Source organism: Hibiscus syriacus, unplaced genomic scaffold (genome assembly GCF_006381635.1).
Source record: "Hibiscus syriacus cultivar Baekdansim isolate YM2019G1 unplaced genomic scaffold, ASM638163v2 tig00111582_pilon, whole genome shotgun sequence".
Taxonomy (NCBI): domain Eukaryota; kingdom Viridiplantae; phylum Streptophyta; class Magnoliopsida; order Malvales; family Malvaceae; genus Hibiscus; species Hibiscus syriacus.
The window spans coordinates 11,855,954-11,880,839 of record NW_024063126.1 but is presented as its reverse complement, the minus strand read 5'-3'; the positions used below and the strand labels follow the sequence as shown (position 1 = coordinate 11,880,839).

General features: G+C 35.3%; 2 protein-coding genes and 2 pseudogenes across 2 annotated transcripts; 2 read left to right on the top strand and 2 right to left on the bottom strand.

Moving 5' to 3' along the window:
- Positions 1-97: 97 nt before the first annotated feature.
- LOC120165225 lies at positions 98-3,733 on the bottom strand (annotated as a pseudogene).
- A 4,845-nt stretch (positions 3,734-8,578) lies between these two features.
- Positions 8,579-17,425, top strand: LOC120165226 (chaperone protein dnaJ GFA2, mitochondrial). The gene is made up of 18 exons (XM_039174787.1): positions 8,579-8,817; positions 8,939-9,002; positions 9,104-9,178; positions 9,277-9,362; positions 9,510-9,593; positions 9,690-9,728; positions 9,989-10,078; positions 11,195-11,248; positions 11,340-11,427; positions 11,713-11,777; positions 11,895-11,969; positions 13,251-13,323; positions 13,813-13,904; positions 15,982-16,053; positions 16,342-16,398; positions 16,513-16,561; positions 16,978-17,044; positions 17,150-17,425. The coding sequence occupies exons 1-18, from the start codon at positions 8,728-8,730 to the stop codon at positions 17,241-17,243; spliced, it is 1,314 nt and encodes a 437-aa protein (XP_039030718.1). The 5' UTR covers positions 8,579-8,727; the 3' UTR covers positions 17,244-17,425.
- Positions 17,426-18,719: 1,294 nt separating this feature from the next.
- LOC120165138 (thylakoid lumenal 19 kDa protein, chloroplastic) lies at positions 18,720-19,523 on the top strand. The gene has a single exon (XM_039174721.1). The coding sequence runs from the start codon at positions 18,757-18,759 to the stop codon at positions 19,459-19,461; it is 705 nt and encodes a 234-aa protein (XP_039030652.1). The 5' UTR covers positions 18,720-18,756; the 3' UTR covers positions 19,462-19,523.
- A 2,614-nt stretch (positions 19,524-22,137) lies between these two features.
- Positions 22,138-24,597, bottom strand: LOC120165271 (annotated as a pseudogene).
- Between the last annotated feature and the right edge of the window lie 289 nt (positions 24,598-24,886).

Genomic DNA, 24,886 nt, shown 5'->3' with positions numbered 1-24,886 from the left:
ATCCTGATTCTGCTAGATCACTGCATGTTATCATCAGAAAGAAAACACTAATCACTGGACAATCAAACATCAAGCCTGCAGTAAAAAAAGAACAAAATAAAGGTATACATTTTCGTATTTGCTGCTTATCCCAGAGAAATGTGCAAATGTCCTACACACATACAAGCAAACAATAGCTGGAAATAAGCCTGGGAAATCACGTAATTGTTCGATCTCTCTTCTTTCCTCCATATTTTCCCAACCACGGGTATTAAATTTGTCAATGTGACCGTGAGGACAGATAATTCACTCATATATTTAACTTCACGTAGCAAGTAAATCAGAAACCAGCCCAACCTGCAGGTTGGGAAACTGTATAATTCTCCTTTATTTTGATTCACCTGAACGTTGGGAACTACTTCCCTCACTTACAGGTGCTTTCAATCTCTGGGAACCGGCAGCCGGGGCAGCTGTAAAGTTATCTGTATCAAACCCATGTTTCCAAACCAGAAGTTGCTTGAGCAGCATGCTTGTTCGAGTGCCCGTTTCTGGTTCTGACTGATTGTACATTGTTCTTGAATGAGGCTGCTGCTGCTGTGGTTTGGCATCCTCTGAAAATGCCTGCCATGGCTTTGCTTCGGGGCTAGCAGTAGTCCAATTAGTAACATTTTCTTGCTGGAATGTTCCTTCAGCTTTATCTCCCTGCTATGAAACAATTAGGTCCAATCAAGAGCACAACTAACAAGTAGAGATTTGATGGAAAAAAGTTATATAATACATATAGGAAACAAAATGAAGAAAAGTGTACCAGACTTCCAGGTGAGTTATGATATCTTGAAGTACTTTTATTAGGAGATGGAGTTCTAGCAGCTAGAGCTTGCTTGAGCTCCTGTATTTCCTGCCTCTGAGATCGACAAATTGCGGATAACTTTTCAAATTTGGAGGTCATCTCAGCCTTCTCGAAGTGGGTTTGTGTTAACTGTTCTTTAAGCTTCCCTATTTCAGCCTCCAATGCTTTTCTGTTCCGGTTTTTTTATTACTAATTCCAGAACTGATCTTATCGCTATCAAATTCAGCAACAAACGTGTTAAACGCCTCATCTTGAAAAGCATTGGTGGTATTCTTGTCTTCGAAAAAATTAATTTCAATATCTTTAGAAGGGCCAGCTTCAGGCTTGTGCAATTTATCAGGCGTATTTCTTGAGGTAGAATGAGTTTGTACAGTTTCCCCACTAATAGGACTCCTGTTATATTTTACCGAGGTATAGCCGGTTGGCTCTTCATCATATTTGGGTCTGAGCTTCTCTTCGGCAATAACTGAATCCTTTGCATGCTGAGTAGACCAGAAAGCACCAAGCTGTCCACCACTTGGCCTTGAGCCAGGCTGTTGTGTATTCTTAGCTGGTTCCCCATGAGGTGGGGGTGGAGGGCTTCTAGAAGGCATCTGAGGTGACCTATTTGTAGACCTTGGAACATCTGCGAAATTGGCACAAAGCAGCTATCAAAATTCAATGAAAACTAATTTATCAGCCTTCAATATTCAATTTTTTTTCCTATCTATAATCTCCTATAACTCATCCAACAAAACCGGCATCTGCCAAAAAAGATGCGGTTAATTCAATTCAAGTATTAAACCTTCAATTGGAGAACTGAACTGTCAATTATTGGTATAAATCTTCACCTTCAGTGGATGGCATTTCAGGTGGCTGATCAGGTAAAGACTTCTGTTGAGCAGCAGGCAACTGCTCATTCACACGAAACCAGACCTGAAATCATGGGGAGAAAATCCCAAGATCAGTTAACAGAATGTTAGATCTCTGCCAATGATAAACTTAGACATAGATTATCTAAAACTAACCTAAATTCAAGGATGAATGACCAACCAAGCAAAGTGCTTGCCTGTGTGATGTCAGGTCTGTCAGCAGGTGATGCTTGAAGCATGTCTTTAATTAGGTTAGTAATTGAAGAGTTGTACTTCGGTAAATCTGGAATCCGATAGTTCACGTTTAAGATTTGTAACTTTGATTCACCATCAAATGCATTCTTGAAGTAGCAAATTCGAAAGAGAAGACACCCAAGGGCCTGTAACATGACAGAGCAGCTGCAGTTTGTACCGGGCATATCTAATCTAATCTGTCTCTAGATTTCACATGATAAAAAGTATAGTTGACTTACCCATATATCCACCTTTTCATTTATAAGTTCTCTCCTGAACAGATCCCACATCTATGCCAATAAAAGAATGAAGATATATATCAAACATTTTAACCACCATATAAAATACAAGTTAAAAATAAATAAATATAGTCATTCATTCAACCTCGGGGGCTCTATAGGCAGGTGTGGTGTGCTTCCTGATATTGTCTTCTTCTATACCCATTCTTCAGGCCTCTCAAAACGCTTGTGATTGGTTGATGTGCTTCCAAAATCACACAACTTCCACAATCCATCAGAACCCAGTAGAATGTTCTCAGCTTTCAAGTCCCTGCAAAAATCAAAATGCCGGGAAGGAAGTAAAACATACTTCGGGCCTTATAAAATTGGGATCATGAAATTTTTTTCTCATTTCAACATATTTTCATTTCTCTTATTCGCAGAAAAGGGAGCAACCTAAAACCTTGTGGAGCTTTAGGACCGAATTACCTGTGAGCAACCGGTGGGGACTGGCAATGCATTGCAAAGACAGCATTGCAGATATCCAAGAAAATGGTAAGAATCTGTTTCTCCTCAAAATAGGCCGCTCCTCTGGCCTCTAAGACATTAACAAGAGATTTTTCACAATATCCATGACAAGAAGGGCTTCCTTGGTCCTTCCCATATCCAAGATGGCGTGGGCATAAAGTGTGACCACATTTGGGTGTCCTTTAAGTGATTTCATGACAGAGATCTCCTTGACGACCAACTCCATTGACTCATGATCGTTGCATATGATGTGCTTCAAGGCATACTGCTTTGAAGCATGTAGAGCATCCTTAGCTAAGTAGACACACGAGAAGCCACCCTCGGCAATCGCATTGCGAACATGAAGTTTAAGATTGGCAACGTCAAGGGTTCTGCCCTCAAGCCCTGCAGGTTCTTTTTGCATAAATGGCTTGAACTTCCACATAGTTAGTAGAATGAATGCAGAAAATAGATGCTGCACGAAATGATCAAAAGCATTAAGGGAAAGAGTAAAAAAAAAAACAGTTGATGGAAATAAAAAAAGGATGCTAATGAGAGGTATCTAAAACCAGAGCAGAAAATTAAAATTTTGGAAATGATAGCTACGATTATAACTAATCTAAGAAACCGATGATTAATGATGCAAACAGAACATCAATACAACAATAGCAGATCCAAATACACTTAAATATTGGGGCAGCACAAAGCAACCAAATTGCAATCAAGATCTCAATCTTCATCCAGACCCAAAACCCAGATATCTTCAATCAATGCCATTATTTCGTAGGTAGCAAAAACAGAGACTTTGCAGCTATATATGTAAATCAAGTAATGTGTAAAGATGAAACAAGTATTACCGGATCGATTTTAGTTCAAACAAAGGAGGAAGAAGATGGAGAATGTGCCTGGTTAGATCAGGCACAGTTAATTAGGGTAATCAGAGGTAAAGGTACTCCACCAGGAACTTGATTGATGAAAACAGATGATCTAGAATTGAACAAAGATAGCAGAAGATGAGGTTTTTCTTTTGCTTAAAGATCTGATTTTGCGACCTTTTGTATTTGCGCGTTGCCTAATTCCTAAAAATAATATAAACAAATCACTCTCAAATAATTTCAAGTTATGGCAATTCGGATTTATATCTATGAATGATTGTTTCTACTATTTTCATCATTGCACGATTCGGGTATAAAATTATTATTTATTATCAATTTTAAATTAATATAGATAAATTTATTAAAATATTTATTATCCGAATAAGGATATACAGATTATGGATTTGAGTATCTTAATTTAACTTGAAGTTGCAAAATTAAATTGATAATGTTTTAGTTGATTTGAATTTGATATATAATTTTAAATTTTAAATTTTAAATTTAGATTTTTTAGATTTATATGATAATACTCATATATTTTATTTAGATTCGAATAATAATATTGTTAATGAGAAAATTGGAATTGTGACGGATGTAGGTGGTCTTTTGACCTCGATGGAGAGCTGCAGCTGGTGATTAGTGAGATGAAGAAGAATACGAATAGTGGAATTGACATGTTAAATAGATATGACTGTCAGTTAGTAGATTTTACTCTGATATATCATATGAGTTTACCAATGACATTATAGTCATTTGGAGAATATGGAACTCTAGAGGCTCCGGAGGATGTGGAGCTCTGGATGAATAACAACGGAGGTGTGGCTTAAAAAAAAGAAGATCCTTTTGTAGGGGAAATTCAAATAAGGTATAAAACTTGCCCCCCTTGGTCGAAGGAATGTCATAAAGTGATTTGAACCAAGACTTTACATAGGAAGGCATTTGTTGTTGGAACAAATTGACAGATTTATTTCCGCGCCAATATATATACAATGGAGGATTCTCAATACTCTAATGAGAAAATAGAGAAAACAACAGTTTATCAACTCTCTGTAGGGGCTAAGGATAAATACTTATAGTTGTAGTAGAGACATCTTGTCTCTCTTTAGTTAGTTCCCAACAAGATTACAATATAGTCCCTTTAGTTAGGGTGGAATGGAGGCATCTTCATTCTCTTGGCTAAAGATGATACAACTCTACACCCTTGGAGAAGCCTAATGAACGGGCAGATATATCTACGCCTTGGTAAAAGTAATGAAGAATTTCTGATTTCCCCTTGACACTCATGATAGCAATAGGGAGACTCATATTGCTGAAAATGAAACATCTCAACACTTCTTAGATGATTCTTTTAAGTTATGGCAGCAAGAGTGTGAGGTAACTCTATATTCTAATGAACTACTACGTAATGTGCAAGGACATATCAACACTTTCAAGGTGAAGTCATCTCAACGTTTTCTAGGTAGTAATGAAGAGACTTATATTGATAGAATTGAGGCATCTTGACTCTTTTGGTTGGTGTTAGAGAGATAGTGGAAGATTAATTTCAGTTGGAGGGGAACAAAGACATCTTGAAGCTTTCGACTAGTAAAGGAAGTAACTTAGCTCCAGACACACTGTATGATGAGCAGAGGCATCTCCACGCTCCCGAATGAATACTGCATGTTGTACTAATGCATCTTCACATCGGTAAGAACCATAAAGGACTTTCGCTTGCCAGGGCAAATACATCTCGACGCTCTTTAAAAAACGATGAATGAACTCCTACTGTTTGAGTGGAGGCAACTCGACCCCTAAGTAGATTCTATAAGTTGTAAGGTTGAGGTGGAGCCAACTCTTCACCCTTGTAGAGAGACTACAAGATGGGCGGAGGTAACTTGACACTTCTATAAAGTAGGCGGAGGTATCTCGATGTTACTTATCCGTAACAAAGGCATCTCAACTCTTCAGACGGATAATAAAGAGATAACGAAGAAATCCTTCCAGTTAGAGTGTTGTAGAGGCATCTAAATGCTCTTGGCTAGAGAGGAGGCATCTTGGCGCTCGTGAAAAAATAAAACAGAGTGATCAGAGATATCTTAACGTTATGACTACATAGATGGAGGATATAGATACTCATAGAAAGACAACAAGAAAATATTCTTGGTGGGGTGGTCGAGGACATACCTTTGGAGATTTCTGGAACGCAAGCGGATGAAATAGAACTTTGATGTTTGCATGCATTAGAGGTCAATTCTAATATATATATAAAAAAGTTTTACCTAGTACTTGTGCGAGAAGTCGTTAAGTTGTACTCTACGTCTCATCTCGACTAAAGTATTGGTAGACTCATCTAAGAGTGTAAATAATCTCATCTCATCTAATCTACAGTAAAGATAGATGACTAACCAATAAATTTGATCTAGATGAGTCTTATGCACTCAACATTTGAGCAGACTTCTTTACTAAACAACTTACACTAGAAAACTAAAAGAATAAAATCAAATTTCTCTTTATAAAAAATACTTGCTTTCTGCGTGGCCTTATGTCAAATGATCGATCAAAAAACTTACATCGTCGAGTCTATCTTTCTCAACAAAAAACATATATGCTATGAGCTTGAGAGCAACTATAGCAAACTTTTCATCAGAGAATAATATGAGGAATTACATAGGATATTTGGGAAGGAGATGAGAGGTAAGATTGGTTAGGGTTCATTTTGACTATTTTTTTGGTCGGGAGGTTGTCTATGCTCACCACACTAATTGTTGATGAGAAAATTGAGATTATGACGGTCGTAGGTGATTTAACCCTTTTGATTTAGGGCAGAGAGTCATAGTCAGTGGTTGATGGGATGAAGATGAGATGAATAAAGAAGTAAGCTTATAGAGAGCCATTTAGAGAGAGAAAGAGAGAGTGTGTCCCTCTCTTCAGTTTTGCATAGTAGTTTATATATCAACCCTTACTATTAATGTCAAGTTTAAAATCATTATAATTATCTGTAGGTTGAAATATTGAATAAATATGGTTATCATATAATATATTTGACTTTGACATATCACGTGGACCTGTCAATGGTTAAGTCAAGAGATTTCAACCAATCGAAGGATATGGAATTCCAAAGGCTTCTAAGAATTCTAAAGGCTTCGACCGATGGAGGAATATCTCCATAGGCTTCGATGAGCTCCGAAGAAAACAACAATGGTGCAACCTTGTCTAGCATGTGGAGAAGGTCCTGGTCCTTTATGGAAGAGATCCAGAAGAGGTATGATAAATATTTATATAATTTATAAAAAAAATATATTTATTTTTAAATAGATTTTGAATTCGAATTTAAATTTTTATATTTAAAATTTAAGTATATTTTAATTATCATTTTAATTATACCTATAGTGTGGATTATTTATTATAACCATGTAATTATTGTTTGTGATTATAAATAGCGCTTTAAATAAAGTTATCATTAGTTTATTAGTGATGTATATAATTAATTATAAGTGTGCATCTGTTAATTATTTTTTAAAAGTATTTATTAATTTATGAATGAAAGAGGAATTGAGGTGTTAGAATCATAAGAAACCTTGAACATGAGACTTCACGCTGCTTGTCGAATCCCTGCCACGTGGGGATAACAAAGACCTTTCCTCGGCCACGTATGTCGGGAGTGTGTGGTCATATATACCCCTCTATCTCTTCAAACTAATGTGGCAGTGCATCACTTCAAAAAAAAATAATGTGGCAGTGCATGGTCTGTCATCAACCTTTTATTTTTCTTCATACAACTTCTATGGTTTATCTAAATTGTTTAATATTTTTATTAATCCGAGATACGCTTATCCTGAAATCTGAATTTTTTATATTAGTTGTTCATTAACTCGGGTAAGTACAATGCACACTCACATATCGGGTATACATAGTATTTTGAATCCGAAATTTTAAGAAATAATAATAATCTTTTTACCATCAAGACCGATTGATTCGTGCATATTGTTTAAATTTTTAAATAAAAAGATACTATACTTTTAAATATAATTAAATCTACATTTTCACAAATATTGTATAACAATTGTCAGAACTTTTTTTTAAGTTGGACATTTCTTCACGAAAAACATATCTTTAAAAAATATATTCGTTATATATTATTTTAGATTAATATTAATATCTATAAAATCGTTATTTATAATTACACGGAAACATGCTTAAAATGATAATTAAAAAATATACATTTAAAATGAAGTAAAAATTGAATTCAAAAATTAATCACGAGTATTGGAGATTAAATTATTCTACGACGCCCAAAACTTTGTAACTTACTATGGGTTATACTATTGGTTTGATTCGTGTTCCCTAAAAAAATATTGTTCGACTCATTTTGTTACTCGTTAAGTGATATCGATTAGTGCTCATTAAAAAACTTGTTGCTCAACTCGACTAGATTCATTACTTGTTAAATTCACCAAAAAAAAGAAATCTTATTTTTTTAATAATATATAAAATCTAATTAATAATTTACTATCTTTCTTGTTATTTATTAAAAAATCACTATTAATTATTAATTAGTAATCTATTAGTAAAATATTAATTATTAATCAGAGTTTTTAGTGAAATACTTTTTGAAGAAAACTACTAAAAATTTTTAAAAAAAGTTAACGAACTGTTCGTGAACTTATCGAGTTAAGTTAAACATTATTCAACTCAATTAGTTAAGGTCGAGCATTAGTCAAGTTTTAATTAAAACAAATTAAAACAACTCATGAACTACTCAATTAATTGAGTACCACTATTTATGTATAACAAGAGAATTTCCCTATTCTATAGCAAAATAAAGATATTTTGTATTAGCTGGTGAACTAGAACCATTTACGCTTCTTTCATGGCTGTCATTTACGCATAAAGCTTACTGTTGATAGCTCAAGGCCCAAACCCAAAGGACAGTCCAACAAAGAGACTTGCTGTTTTCTCTGTATAATGGATCTGGGTGAGTGGTTCTCTGTTCTTCTCTCAAGATTATAAGATCCTTATTAACAGCCCTACTGCACCAAAAGCCTAGAACATTCCGGTGTTCCCAGTTAGTTACCAAAAACCAATTCAGGGTTTGTTAGGGTTTAACCAAAGTTTCAACTCTTTCATTCCCTTTTCCCTAAAATTAAAATTAATTCTTGTTTCGCCTCGGTTGAGATTTCAAATATAGGTAAGAGCCCTAAAAACGAGGGGAATTTGAGTGAAATACGTCTCAAATGGTTGGGTCTAATGGGGTTAGGCTTATCCACTGCTTCCTTCGCCGCTCTCACTCCCTTTCCTCTACCCTTTGCCACCACCCAAATTCTGTACGTTTTTTTATTCTAATAATTTTTTATCTGTTTTAGTTCCTTCTATTTTTATTTTATGATCCGATAATCAAAGTTTGGATTTTCCATTAATAATATCTTTCTTCAATTGTAAATACAGAGGGGTTTGAGGAGCTTCACTGCCGGACTTGGAAATCCAATTGGAAATCACACTCCTCAATTGGGTTATTTACTGTCTCACCCTTTTACAGTTTCGATTCTTTCGGTTTTTGGTAAATTTCCCCTTTTTCCCCTAGTAATGAATTACATGCCTTGTCAATGTCAGCTAAAACTAGAAACTGCTTGGTTTTTGGAGTTCTTAATCTGAACTTGGGTGCAAGACGGTCAATTCATGGCACTGGTACTTTACAAGTTCCCTTTTTTTCCCACGTATATAAATATATCGAGGATGCATTATTTTACTCTCTTCTATATCTGATATTTATCTTCTGGGTTCAGCTCCTCTCTCCGCTAGAGATTATTATGATGTACTTGGTGTAAACAAGAATGCTACTTCATCTGAAATAAAGAAAGCATATTTTGGGGTAAATTGTTCTTCTATATTCTATCTAATCGTCTTTCTGTCAGCGAGAGTGGATTTGAATGTCTTTATGTTCGTTTGCACTCTGGGTGTTTTTTCAGAATTCTATTATTTGTTATCCTTGATTCAACATTTTCTTGCTATTCTATAGCTTGCGAAAAAGCTCCATCCGGATGTAAATAAAGATGATCCTGAAGCTGAGAAAAAATTTCAAGAAGTTTCCAAGGCCTATGAGGTAAGTTTTTCTCGCCTGGGATTTTTGTCTTTTTCATGGTTAATTTCTCTTGGGACTGAAGCCTGAAAGCAATCAATTTTATTTGTTCTATTGTAGGTTTTAAAAGATGATAACAAGCGTGCTGAGTATGATCAGGTGTGGTAAATTTTTTTATTTGTTGTTCTCATAAAACATTTTTTTATCAAATGGAAAATGTTTTCAATACCCGTACTGTTTTAGTCAATACGTTAAGCAGAGAAGGCAAGATGACAAATGTCATTTTCCTGCTCAATTGATATGTACCTTGTTGAATTTATAGCTTCTCAAATGTTTCCCGGAAGGTTTATGTAAAAATACTTTTTTTGGTACTCTTTTGCTCTGCTGACCTTAGCTTAGTTATGTGCAAAATTTTATAGGTTGGCCATGACGCATTTGAACAGCAGCAAAATAATAGTGGCTTTAGCGAAGAAGATTTTAATCCATTCAAATTCACCAACTTTCATGATGTAAGTCTCTTTTAACATTATTGGTCGGTTTTGGTTACATTTAGTCAAGGATGTACTTTCTAATTAGTGAACTTAAAGCTTCTTTTCGTGTTTTATAATTGATAATATTCAATTTCACTTGCTCTTTTATGGAATAGTGCTCAGTTATAGGAAGAGCAAGTTTTGAGCTTATTCCTGAACTGTGGGATATTAAGATATGTGATGCCCCATGTTGTAGAAGAGATGAAAAATGTTTTATGTAAATTCAAGAGCCCTTAAGGACGAGAGTGAAACAGTCAAATAGCTTCTTCTTTTTAGTTTGGTGGAGGTTCAAGTTTGGTACTATTATTATTTCCTAATGAAAAGACTCGTGAACTGCATTGCTATTGGATGATCTGATACTGTCAAGGTCAGTAGAGAAATAGACATAGGTGTGATTAGTGGTGAGCGTTCGATTGAGTCAAGTCGAGTCTTTGAGTTGATGAGTCATATTTTATAAATCAAACTTTATTTAAAAAAATTTTGACTCGAGTCAAGTTTATGTTTAAATTTAATTGTAAATATTTATAATATTATTATACTATTTGATTCCAATTTAAATGATTTCTAACCATATACAGTACCTATATATTCCTTATTTTTTCATATTTGATATATCATAGATAGTTGAGGGACTCGACTCAAACTTGAATACCAATCCACTCATTATTAAAAATTTTGAGTTATTCAAGTTCTATTTTATAACTCAACTCGAATTTGAAATTTTTTCGAGTAGGGTCGAGTTTATAAAATTATGAGTTGAGTCAATTCGGGTCGGAATTTTTTCAAATCGAGCCGAATTGAAAAAATCGGTTTTTCAAGTTGAGTTGAGTTTTGCTCACCCCTAGGGTGATACTTTTCTCACAATATTATTGATACTGGAGATGTCAGTGCCTGGTACTTAGTTGATTTTTTATGCTTGGTTACTTGTATTTGTATTTGTCTGGTGGTCAACACTCTTGTTGTTGGCATGTTTTGTGTTCCTTGCATGAGAATATTGTTGCTGGAGGGGTGAACATGCTTATATGTAGGTTTCATAGTGCTTTTCATGTTTATTGTTTTCAATTAGTAACACGATATTCTTATATGCTTGACCAGATATTCAACGCTCATGATATATTCAGAAATCAAATGGGTGGTGAAGATATCAAGGTTTTCATGAATTCGAATTTCATTGTTGATAATTATGTTATTACTCTGTTTTGTTATTCTGAGTTGTCATGTGCGGTTTACCATACCTTAGGTTGCTATTGAACTATCATTTATGGAAGCTGTTCAAGGATGTACCAAAACAGTGACATTTCAAGCTCCAGTGCTTTGTCAAGCTTGTGGTATGCCTTATCTTGCCTCTGAAACAATATTTTCCCCCCCTCGTGTAATCTCTTTTGTCTTGCAAAATATTCTAATCTCTCATAACTGTTTCTTTGTATCCTTTTTATTTCACTAGACTGTATATGGTTGGTATCTTTATTTTTATTTTCTGCTTTTAGAAGGAAAAAAGTGTCTTGGATGCAGAAGCAAACAATAACTTTGAAAAGTTAATGATAAAAGAACCAAATATATAAACCTATGTGGATAAACTTATTTGGTCTCAAGTTATTTTCTCCATTTTTCAGGTGGAGAAGGTGTTCCTCCTGGCGTGAAACCTGAAAGATGCCGGCACTGTGGAGGCTCAGGCATGGTTAGTTTACTGGAATAGAATCATGCAAGCCCTCAGAATTATTGAGATACTCCTAATTTCAAATGTGAGGGAATTAATTAATCTCCTTTTTAACTTATGGTTTTGCTGTTGTCTCAGCTATCTATCAACAGGGGCTTTATGAGTATTCGTTCTACTTGTCCTCATTGTAGTGGAACTGGTCAGTTTGTATCGGTATGATATACATCCAAGTTCTCTCACTTATAGTTTCTTCGAGTTTTGATTGTGATCAGTTTGCTTTTGTATCGGTATAATTGCTTTTGTTGCTTTATGCTGTTTTTATTTGAGTTTTTTTTTCAATGCAATTGTTTTCTTCATGGCTAATGGAAGTAATTAATTTTCTCATGAATTTAGATTTTACTATTTTTTTGATAGGAATAAAAGGCCTCAATAAACCCCCTTGGTGGTTAACGGAACTTTAAAATAGTTCCTTAATCCACACAAGGAGGAAAGGAGTGCCCTAGGATTCAATAAACTCAAATATAAACAAAGTAATACAAACCATCTCCCTCAAGAGATATAAAACCAAAAAGAAACAGCCCTTAACAGAGCATAATTCAACCAATACCCTCCTTAGCTAGGACATCCGCCTCTATATTGGCTGTCCTACTAACCCAACTAATAAAACCTTCAAAAACACTAAGCTTTTGAATAATGTCTTTAACTATTTGAACATAAACAACAGGACAAGAGACCACATCCTTAATCCAGCCAACTGCCACCTGACTATCACTCTCAATAATCAATCTATCTTTAACCCTATGACGAATAGATTCAAAAAAATCTAAACCCTTTAGGATAGCCTTCAATTCCATTAAAGTTGGGGGCCCCGGACCAGCCGGCTCTTTGAAGGAGCCAAGAATCGCACTAGACATGTCTTTCAAAATACCACCTAAGCCACTCCTCTTCCAATCACTCGAGGTAGCCGCATCCACATTAAGTTTAACAAAACCTTTTGGAGGAGGGGACCAAGGAAACACGGTTGAAACCCGATAAGAATGGGATGAGTAGGAATCCACTATGGACGGGTCAGCAATAATATCATCCTTGGAAATAGTAACTTGAGTTTCCTTAGCTAGAAACCATGAAGCAAGCCTGCACCTAGCTAGAAAGAAAATCTCTGTTCGGTCAAGCTTCCCTCCTTCAAACACAATAAAATTCCTGGTCTTCCAAATTGTCCATAGAACAGCTCCAGGAATAAATGGCCAGATAAGAGAGTTGGTCTTCAAGTCATTCCAAGCCAATAGGAATCTTTTAGCATCTGCATGAAAAACCGATTTTACTATGATTTCTTGTTCTTTTCTTTTTTCTGGATAAAATGCCTCTGAGCAATTAATGTTGTTTATTATTTCATGCTTTTATCATGAAAAACTTGTTTTATTTTTACTTTATTCCAGTTTGATTTTTTGTTTTGAAATTGCCATTTGAGATCACTTTACTTACTGCTGGTTACAGAAGCTTTGCAAGTCATGCAATGGAGCTAGATTAGTGAAAGGACCAAAAACAGTCAAGTTAGACATAATGCCAGGTACTTTACAAAGTTAAATGTCTATTGGTGGTTGCTTTGTTAATGGTTTAACTTGCCATGTCCATTATACGATTCATGGAGGTTTCTGTTGAGTCCCATGCAATGTGGATATGTGTGTGTTTTTAAAAGCCAAAAACTCCTCTGCGGACCTGAACTTAAGGCATTGAAACTGCATCTAATGAGTAGGTTAAGCAAATTATGAACTTATACATGCTGCCTTCGATGGTTTTAAAAAAAGTTTCTTTTCTCCTTTGTTATGGGAACCAGAGAGTGCTGTTACTGATAACTTTTTTTCATCTTTTTCATGCTTGTTGACTATGACAGTGCATTGGACCATCACGTTTTCATTTTCAATTTCAGAACTAAAAAACAATAAAGTGGTGTCACACTGTCACTATGATCCTTTTTCACATCAATTATTGAAATGCATGATCTTCTCAAGTTTTGTTTTTATCATATGATTGACTCAAGGTTATGTCCTGTTTTCAGGAGTTGATAACAATGAAACATTGAAGATTTATGGAAGTGGTGGAGCTGATCCTGATAGAACTCATCCCGGGGATCTTTATGTAACCATAAAGGTAACCAGTTTAGGTTTTGTCTGATATTTTGACAGTTTGCTTAGCTTTCATGGAAAGGAAATAACTGTAAATATTTGATCCTTCTAAAAACAATATATTCGTTATCTCTGTACATGCTTGTTTAAGAAATGGAATAGAAGTATAGAATATATTTGGTTTATTTGGGTGTGTGCTTTCCTTAGCTTATTTCAGAAATGGTGAATGAAGCTGGCAAAGACGGTAGTATTGGTGATCAGAGTTATACTTGTAAAATGAATGGTGTGCTGATAAAGAAAGCAGTGGTGGGGACAACGAATTTAGAATTAGGCTTTAATGTAGACTTAAAAGAATGATAACCCAATGTGACACAACATATGGTATCCCTTAGTTCATGCCATTGATAGAATCTGGCTATGCTTTAATTCTGGAAACAGTGGTGAAGCAGCTGATATGTTGTGGAATTGGTGGTAATAGGGGTTAGTACTCAAAGATTTGGAGGTTGTAAAAGATGTGTGGTACATTCACAAGTCGTTTCATATAGTTGTGATAGAAAATATTAGGAAAGCATGTAGGAAAGCTATTTCTTCTTCTCAAGTTGATACTTTTCAGTGGAATAAATGTGTATGGTTGGGTTTACTGTTTAGTTCCTCCTAGAGTGGAGACTTTCCTATGGCAATTATCCCATCAAAAGGTTGCTGTGAGAGTGGAATTGTTGAGAAAGGGGGTTCATATAGGGGAGAACATTCTTTGCCCTTTATGTAATCATTGGAATGAATCAGTTCATCATCTTTTTCTGTTTTGTCATGTTTCATGGGAACTGTGGACTAAGCTTATAGGGTTCTGGGGTATTCGGTTAGCTCTACCGCCTGATCCTCCCAAACTGCTCAGTTCGTGGGCGGATTTGATGCCAAATTCTACTATATGGAAGTTTATTCCAGGGGTAGTATTTTGGTCAATTTGGAAGATAAGGAACGAGATCATCTTTGAAAAAGGAAAGTTGGACAGAATCTCATTGTTTTTCACTGTTCGTATCAGATTAGCAAAATGGTTTTTATCAAAGTATCCCCTAATCTCAGTTCAGGTTGATTCTTTAATTGGTGATCCCTCTTTTGGCTGACAATTGTACTACTTCTAAGGATTTGCACAGTATTGACTAATGCTGGAGTCCTCCTCCTGTGGATTTTTTTAAAATGAATGTGGATGGGGCTGTTACTACTGTTGGGATGTTGGCTGGAATAGGGGGTATTCTCAGGGATTGGAATCGGGTTACACTTTTTTCATTTTCAGAGAGTGTTGGTCCTGCTACTCCAATTCTGGTAGAACTGAAGGCTATAAAAAAAGGCATTGACATTTTTGTGTCTTCAGAATGGGTTTCGAAGGGTAGGCTCATTATCGAAAGTGATTCTAAGCAAGCAGTGGATTGGATCAAAGATCAAGTTTCAGTTCCTGTTTTTCTGTCAAATTTTGTTAAGGAAATTGTGTCTAATGTTACTGCAATTCAGGTTATTGTCAGGTGGATTCCTAGGTGTTGTAATTGTGAGGCTGACACGCTAGCAAAGGAAGGGATTGGGTGATTGTACTCATTGTTTCCGGTTGTGCGTATGTCTTAGAGGGAAGATGTTACAGGAGCGTTTTTATGTCTTATGTATTTTGAAGGAGTGTTTTTAAGTTTTATGTAATCGCTTTATCTTCAATAAACTAATGTACTCTTTCCTCCTTCCGCTAGCTAGTTCTTGCCTTACGGTTGAGGACTACTAAGAGGGAGGTTTTTAATGAGGCATCCTATTCCTATCAAAAAAAAAAAAAATATTAGTTTAAATTATTGGTCTTTATTTCTGTTGTTCATTATTTCTACTTGGGAAGTTAAGCCGATCAGATCAATGCACTTTTGCCCCATTCTTCATTACCCTAGTCTGCAGAATTCTTTCAAAATTTCAAGTCCAACTCTTCACCCTTGAGAGCGAAATATACCTTACCGTTTTTTTGGTTGGGAGTCTGTTTTTGGTCTTTTACCATTTTGCAGTTGGCAACGGCTTAGTGTCTTTATTCTTCATTTCTTGAAGATCATTGCCTCCATTGATCATGTTTATATTTGCAGGTCCGGCAAGACCCAGTTTTTCGTAGAGAAGGTGCCAATATTCATGTAGATGCTGTTTTGAGTATTGTTCAGGTAGAACTGGTATTTTAATATTTTTCAAACAAGCTATGAAGTGGTTCAGATGTTAAGGTCTTGAGCAATGCCTATATTTGATAGCACTGTTTACGTAATTGTCTGTCTTCCATGGATTGTTTCTCTGATTTAGATGTTCATACAGTGCAATGACAAATGGTTTAACAAATCTAGGATCATATCCTGCTGTTTGCTTGAGTATGCCTTTTGTTTATGTCCTCCTTGTGAGGGTGGTCCTATCTGATTTAGCTGAATTAATTTGGATTTTTTCCCTTTTTCTTTTTGCAGGCAATCTTGGGAGGAACCATCCAGGTCCCAACTCTTACCGGTGATGTTGTGCTTAAGGTTTGTTGGATCTTGTGAATGATTGGTTAAACGCATAGAAAATGACCTTTAATTATTTCTTGAATTTATAGTGAATGCTTATTTTGCTGAATCTATGTTGCTTCCAATTTGCAGGTCCGCCCTGGCACTCAACCGGGCCAGAAGGTTGTTCTTAAGAATAAAGGTGGGAAAAAGATCTGGGAATAAGATAATAGATAGTTCTCTCTATATACACACACAGACACACACACACATATATAATATTAGGATTATTTTCTCATAGATGTTCCACAAGTGGGGTTGTATTGATGTCATTTGTCCTATTTGGATTTAAGGTTTAGGGTCATTCAAATATGTCAGATGACATTCTAATTTGTCATGCTCGTGGTGTCCAAATTTTACACGGCCTGAGTATCGAATAGTTTCCCCATAATATAGGTTGATATAAAAGAAAGGAAAATGTCATTGATCTTCTAACTTGTTTGTTTCAAGAGGACCCACCTACCTGTTTTATATAAATATATATAGTTTTTGCACTCTGGGTGTCTTTGATTTTAATGTGCATCCTCTTTGATACAATTTGTGCATGTTTGATAACAGGAATTAAGACAAGGAACTCTTACTCATTTGGGGATCAATATGTGCACTTCAATGTTAGCATCCCAAAGTAGGTGTTTATGCCAATATATCTCAAGTTGTTTCATCATCTGATCCATGTTTTTGATGTACTCGATCATATTCGGAGTTGAAAGCAAATTTGATTTACGAACAGGAATCTGACCCCAAGACAGCGCGAATTAATCGAAGAGTTTGCTAGAGAAGAGCAAGGTGAAGATGTTAATCGTGCTGCCGGTGCATCTGGCTGAAGAGGAGAGTGGTATCACCTGACAAAGATGAAATTGAATATTATGAGTAATAACTGGCGTTGTTTTGATTTTAGAAGGAAAAAATGGATTTTATTTAGGATTTTTTGTTTCACCCACAGATGAGATTGAAGCATCAGCTGGAGACGAATGGGTGATAATTGTATATGATCTTTATTTTGGTACGACATAGTAGTAGCCTACACGATGCCACTGCCGTATTGTTGCAGATTGAGTGGTATACTGGAATTTTAATAATAGCATCAATCTAGGCCTTTTGGGACAATGTAGTTGTTACTATCCATGCTGTATTATGACATATTAGGTAAAAAAAAAATTCTATGAAAATAGAAAATGATAAAAATATTTGACGTTAGTTTAAAATTGTTATTATTTCGTTATGTTTGAATCAATTCAAAATAAAAACTAAGCTGAAAGTTTGAGAGTTAAAAATGTATTTTTTTTTGGACAAATTTTAAATATGATTTTAGTTTTACTTGGAAAGGGAAAGGGGGTTGTAGGGGAAGAAAAGGAAGTTTTCTAGGTCAAAAATTCATGATTTAAAGAAATATGAGAGAATAAAGATAAACAGTTGGATCGAAATTAAATTAAAGTTTAAGTATTTAGAATAATTAAATTAATAAAGTTGGTTTAAAAAGTTTATTTTTCCTTTAAAAATAAAAATAAACAAATGCGTGTGATCACGTATAAAGGTTCTTAATTTTATATAATCATCAATTCGTTTTTGAAAACTTTATTACATAAATTAACGTCATTAGAGTAAATGAAAAGCAGGTATAATGATATAATTATCTTTCGGTGTTTATATGAAATAACCATTCATTTATTTTTTTTAAAAGTATTTTAATTTAAATTGAAATTTAAATTGCAGTTGTGGTTGTTTTTTCGATCACACTTTAGAACAACTTCGGGTGTCGTCACAATAAAACTTGAGAGGGGGAAAATCCTGTTCAAGTGATTTGGATCATGTTGGTTCGCTCATGCGTCACCGTCAGAAATTCGGTTCTTCACCAACTTCCATGCATGCGACGAAGACAATATCAAGTTATTTGGTGTCCGAGTGGTGAAAGGATTGTTCAGAAAAAAATATTAACATGAACAATCTTTCCTAGTTCGATGATGAGGAGCAACAACCTCCGAATTATTCTGACGACGATGATGCTGTCGGCTATACTTCCGACAACGTAGTTCATGCATCGAGCAGAAGTCGTTAATGAATTGTAGGTGTTCCATCGACGGAGGAAAAATTTAGTGAAGGAAAAGTTTCCAAGTACGTATACTGATGTGGACAAAAGGGATATGCTTCTAAAAAGTTGTGAAGTTTATAGGTTAATGTAGACAAAAGAAAATCAGAGACCAAATTGAAAATTTCACCAAATTCAGGGATTAAATATTTCTTTATCCCAATTAAAAAAAAGTTCGGATAAGGAAAATCTCGGGAGATAGATAAAATGTTGTATAAGCTATAAGGGAGCCACTCATATCTCCAATTCCCATGGCGACCCTATCTTCCCCTCCTCCTCCATCCGTACTCTCTTCCTCCACCGCCAATTCTAAAACCCCACATCTGAAACCACGGCTACTCTTCTTCCCCAAACCGCTAGCCACCGCTCTAACCACCGCTTTAGCCACCTCCACATTGATCCTAACCTCCCCTCCCTCCTCTATCGCCTCCTCAACATACAGCATCTACTACGGCACCGCCGCCAGTGCAGCCAACTACGGAGGATACGGTGGAAACTCCGACAAGAAAGCCTCCGCCGAGTACGTGTACGACGTCCCCGAGGGATGGAAAGAGCGTTTAGTTTCGAAAGTGGAAAAGGGCACCAATGGGACAGACAGCGAGTTCTACAATCCGAAGAAGAAACAAGAGAAGGAGTACTTAACATTCTTGGCAGGATTCAGACAGATGGCTCCAAAAGACGTGATCTTGAACAACTTGGCTTTATCAGACGTGGAGTTGCAGGATTTGATCGCCGGAGCCGACAGCTTAGTTTCGGAGGAGAAGAAGGACGAGAATGGACAGCTTTATTATGTGTACGAGATCGATGGAATCGGTAAGCATAGTTTGATATCGGTGACTTGTGCAAAGAACAAGCTTTATGCTCATTTCGTTAACGCTCCGGCGCCGGAGTGGAAACGCGACGAGGAGACTTTAAGGCACATTCATGAGTCTTTCAAGACTGTTGGATCGTCTTGAATTCTCTCTCTCTCCCTCTCTCTCTCCCCTTCTGTTTGTATGAGGCATTGGCGTTGTTCGTCATGGTTGTTGTAATATTGCAAGTGAGCAGTTCTACTTTCATAATCTTGTTTGCGTATCATTGAATTGCGGTCGTAATAAGCATGGTATTAAATTGTGGTCGTAAAGTAGTGTAACGGTCGTATCGTAATTGTTTTGAAGGTGATAAAATATTTTAGAAGTATTGTGATTTTTGAGGAAGAAATCACTCCCGCGACAACTGCAACACGTTACGTAACGTCTGCAGCATCCGCAACCGCTATTTTATACTATGTAATAAAGTATAAATTATAATGTTTTTTTTCAAAATTACTGTAACATCAAATTGTATTTATAACATAAAAATAATTACTTTAAAAATAAATCATGTTGTAGCGTTTGTAATAGCCACAATAACAATATTGCAACCACAATCGCGACGGCAACCACAATCGTAATTTAATATTAATTGTTGTCTAAGAATGTAGGCTTTTAATACTAAATCATGGTTATGGATAATGTCTTGGTTAATGATGTTGTGGACGGTATGATCTATTTTTTTTAAATAACTATATTTTGAATTATTGATATGTATGGATAATCTTAAAAAGTATTACGATATTACCGTTAGATTTATTACGTTACGATCATAATTTAATAGGGTAATTATACATTTGGTATTTAAACTATCACTTTTATTGCGTTTTAGTACCTAAATTTTATTTTTTTCAAAACTATATTTGATATTTAATTTAGGTTTCAATTTGATACTCCGCCGTTAAAAACTTAATATTGACGTTGATATGTCACCACAAGTTAATATCACGTCATCATTAAAAATATAAAAATACCACGTTAACAGTTTTGTTAATTTTTTAATGGTGAGGTACCAAATTGAAACATAAACTAAATATTAGGTATGATTTTAAAAAAGAAATAAAGTTTAGGTACTAAAATGGAATAAAAATAATAATTTAGATATTAAACGTGTAGTTTACCCAATTTAATACTATGTTTAAATTAGATACACCGCAATTTTATTACAACAACGTGACACTTTTACAAACCAAAAACAAATATTATTACTTGAAAACAAAACCATACAAATTTATAATTTTTGTATAAATAATGTTATATCATCCATAAAAGAATACTTCAAAACAAAATTGTATTTCTTCTCACCCATATATAAATTCTCTCTCTCGTACCTAACATTAAAAACACTATCTATTTATCCACTTATTACTTGTTCATTAAAGATTAGTATTTTTTAAAAATAATTTATGTAATAAATATTTATTTATTAAATAAATTTAGTGACTAAATATAATCTTCGACTAATAAAATTATACTTTAATCCAAATTGAATGTCAATATTAATTTAACTTAATATCTAACGATATTATTGTATCTCTAGGAGGATCTCCTCAAAGTAACACTCTCACTGTCATTCTTTCCCTGTCAGCGAGGCTTTCATAGTTTTTCGAAGCTTCTAAAATTATACGTCGTTTGAACAATTAATAGTCTATTGATATGATTACTGACATACTCATCTGATCTGTCAAAACCAAATCTATTATATGACAGCTAAATTTATTTGTGTTGTTAACTTACTATAGTCTTAATGACTCTAACCTTGACACCATCATTAAAGGTTAGAATATAAGCAATCATTTGAGAATGAAAAAATGATTTTCTCTCTCTCAAGATCTTTATTCTCGCTGGTTTAACCACTTTATTGTTCATCATCTTCTTCAATTCATACAACTATCAATTGTGACTTTTCGTCCAAATTAAAAGGATGAATCTCCTACTACTTGTTGAAATGGCCCCCGTCGGGCTTTTTAGGGTTTTATCGAGAATCGGTCCGACTTAAATATTAGAACACATGTCGGATTTTAAATAAATACAAACTTGAAGTCGCCAATCGACTTTTGGGTTAGGTAAGTCAAAAACCCAAAGTATCTTTTAAAATAATTTTAAGAAAAATAATTTAATTTTAAAAGATAAAAAATTGATCTACGATTGACCAGAGATTTGCTTTGAAAGAGTTCGGGATTCGGTTACGTGTGAAGAAGGATTAACACCCCACAACGCCCAAAATTGGTACTTACGATTACATCATCTTTAATTATTAAAAATTGGCAAATTCAAGTAATATTTAAATTATGATAAAATGAAAATATGATATTATTTTATACGAATAATCCTTAGAAATACACTCCTTGTTAGTTAAGGCGCATTTTTATAAATTTCTCGAATAAAATAACATTTAAAAATATTATAATTAAAAATTAACAAATATGTGAAATTAAAATAATAAATTAATGATTAAATTATAAAACTACAAAGTTCAAGGTAACTATTGTAAATGAATCATATTTTAGGCAATAAAATTGTAAATAAATAATAATAATAAAAATTAAAAATATTAAGTTCAGGGATTAAATTGCAAAACATCAACATTAATGGCCATAATTCGAACATCACAAAAGCTAGGTACTAGCATTCTAATTTATCCTTTATTACTATTCGGGTTTAAAAAATAAATATTAAATAAAAGGGACTAAATATGATATTTTACCCAAAATATAAATAAGGAAAGTAAATAAAATATAAATAAAACAAAATTCGAGATCCAAATTAAGGTGGTTATAAATTAATTTTAGTGACTAAATCATAAAGTTTACAAATCCGGCTCCAAAGGGCTTACACCCTCTCATTTTCTCCTTTTTGAGAGAGCTCTGACTTCTCTCTAACTCCCATATCGAAGGAAATTCGGCCACCAGCCGGCCGCCATATGTTGGCACCGACAGCCACCAAATCAATCCTTTATTTACTTTAAATCTGAAACCGAGAACCATTTATCCTAAAAACTAACCAATCGAAGTAAATCTAATCGTTTACCTTCGATGTTTCGACTTCTCCGACAACGCTTGAAAGGTCCGACGAGGGTAAGATTCTCTCAGACTTTTCTCTTTTTTTTTTCAGATTTTTTTTCATTGGTTGGTTGTTGTGTGTTCGTCTTTTCGTTGCTTTCCCCCTTTTCTTCTTTTGCAAGTTCGATCCTTTTATAGGGTTCTTCGAATCACTCTATAGACCGGTTAAAAGGGAAAACCCTGGTGAGTCACCGGAGCTATGGTGGTGACTCACTCTAGGGTTGGTATAGTGTCTGGTGATTTAGCTGGGTGCATTAAATGCACCCAGATCTTCTAGATCCGGCGATGAGACGGTGGTGGCGTGGCAACTGCTGGTTGGAGCACTTGAAGGCTGATAATGAGGACTATCACATTCAAGCTCAAATTCGGACACTGGTTCATCATCTTCATCCAAAGAATCGATGCCAACCGGAACATGGCCGGGGCCAAAGACATTGATATGGTCTTTCAAAGACCTCTTGTGCTTGAAGTCCGACCCACAGATGCAATACCAATCTTCCCACAGTTCTCTCGTGTGTTCTCCAGTCCCCTTTCACCGCGAACGCCTTGTCGCATTTCCGGCAGGCGAAGGGCTTCACACCCTGTTTGAGCGGCCTTGCTCTCGGGTGGTCGATGTTGTGCTTACACCCCAGTGCACAGCAGTAACATGGGAGCCTTAGCATAGCCGTTGGCTGGTTCCTCTTAGGGAATCTGGCCCCTTTCTATAGTGTGATCCATGCCCCCACATATGCATCTGCACAAGCCAGAACACCGCTACATAACGTTCACAACATATGTAACTGCGACACCGCAGCAGCAACCCCAACAATTATTATCCATGAATTGTATTCAGATATATCAATCGAGACAAGGAAGTCGGTAACCTTAAGTTAACTAGCAAAAAGTACATATATAACATAATGCACAATGGATATAGGATTAGAGGTGTGAATGGATATAACGTTAGAAGAATAAGTTACGGATTATTCGATATGTTCGTTTATTAACTTAAATAATCGAAAAAACAAGACCAATCAAGACCTAGGGAATGTGTTTACATGCATCAAATCAGATACCAAAGAGTGAAGAAGGAAATAAACAGCAAAATAACAATTGGATGAAGATCAGAGAGAGGGATAATGTTTGTTGGTTATCTTTGAAGGTTCAGCAAGTTATTTAAGTCTCAAATTTCAATTCTGGTGTGCCAGACTAACACATTTTTGTCTGTTGGGGATGCAAATCTAGGGTGCTTGTTTTTGCAGGCAAGAGATATTCAAAGTAAAGAGTAAAGACCACCTGAAATCTGAACCCAGACGAGTTAAAAACCTGATGAACAATCTAAAACTTGAACAAAAAGAAAAATACCCTGATGAAAACACTCATCACTCTAGCATATGAACCTATATTTGCAATTATCTGGGTTTGGGGTTTAGCTTTAAGCACACTCTTCAAAGTCTGAAGAAGCAACAACAACATTTTCAGTACCTTAATGACTCAAACCCAGCGACTTGAAACCAAGTACATAATCAAACATAATTAAGATGAGATGTGAAGAAAAGGGTAATGAATGGAAATGAAAGTACGATGCGAGAAAAGAGGAAATAAAGCAATTTTGGCGGATCATGTCTCATGCAATGAGGGCATACCTGCAGATTGTTGTATCTGTTAAAGGTCTTGCAGCAGACATGACATGAGAACTGTGTAGGACCAACGAGAATCTGAGTAAGGTAGGAATCCAGTACTTTCCCTTGCAAACTGCACTGCCATCCCCTCCTAATCTGTCCATCACATGAGTAGCGGGGGAAACCCCAACTCTCAGATCGGAGATAGGGCTAGGCAGCCCTATGTTTAGGGTTACATTTTCAGTTTCATCATCGGCAGCACCAGCAGCAGCGTTGGAATACAACAGGCGCTTATCACCTTCCATGGAACTGCTTGAAGGTTCAGTCTCACTGCTCAGATAATTGATGAGAGGAAGAGCTTGTTTGCGAGGAGGTGAGCTCTGAGCTTCGATAATGGATGATTTGTTGTACTGAAACAAGTACTGTAGTGGGGATTTAGAGGTACGAAGTTGAAGTCTCCTCTGGTGAAGAGATTGGAGCAAGGATCTGTCATGGCTGAAAGAATATTGCAAGAGAAAAGCAATTAAGTGGGGGAGGCGATTTATTGTACTTTGGCAAACTGGAATGATGAAACACACAATCATGCATATATATATATACACACCACATAGATAAGATGGATATATACATTCATACCTTTATATGTGAATGATTGCGTGGGAAGAGTAATTAGCTAGGTGGGAAATACCAACAAAAGTGAACGGTAAAATTAAAGGGTAAAGTACACAAGTAGTCCCTTAATTATATAATGTTATTTGTTGAGTCTATTAACTATTAAAAGTACAAATGGTCTCCTAATTATTGGGCGTTCTTTTGTTGAGTCCCAAACTATTAAAAATTATAAAATAACCACAACTATTCATGTTT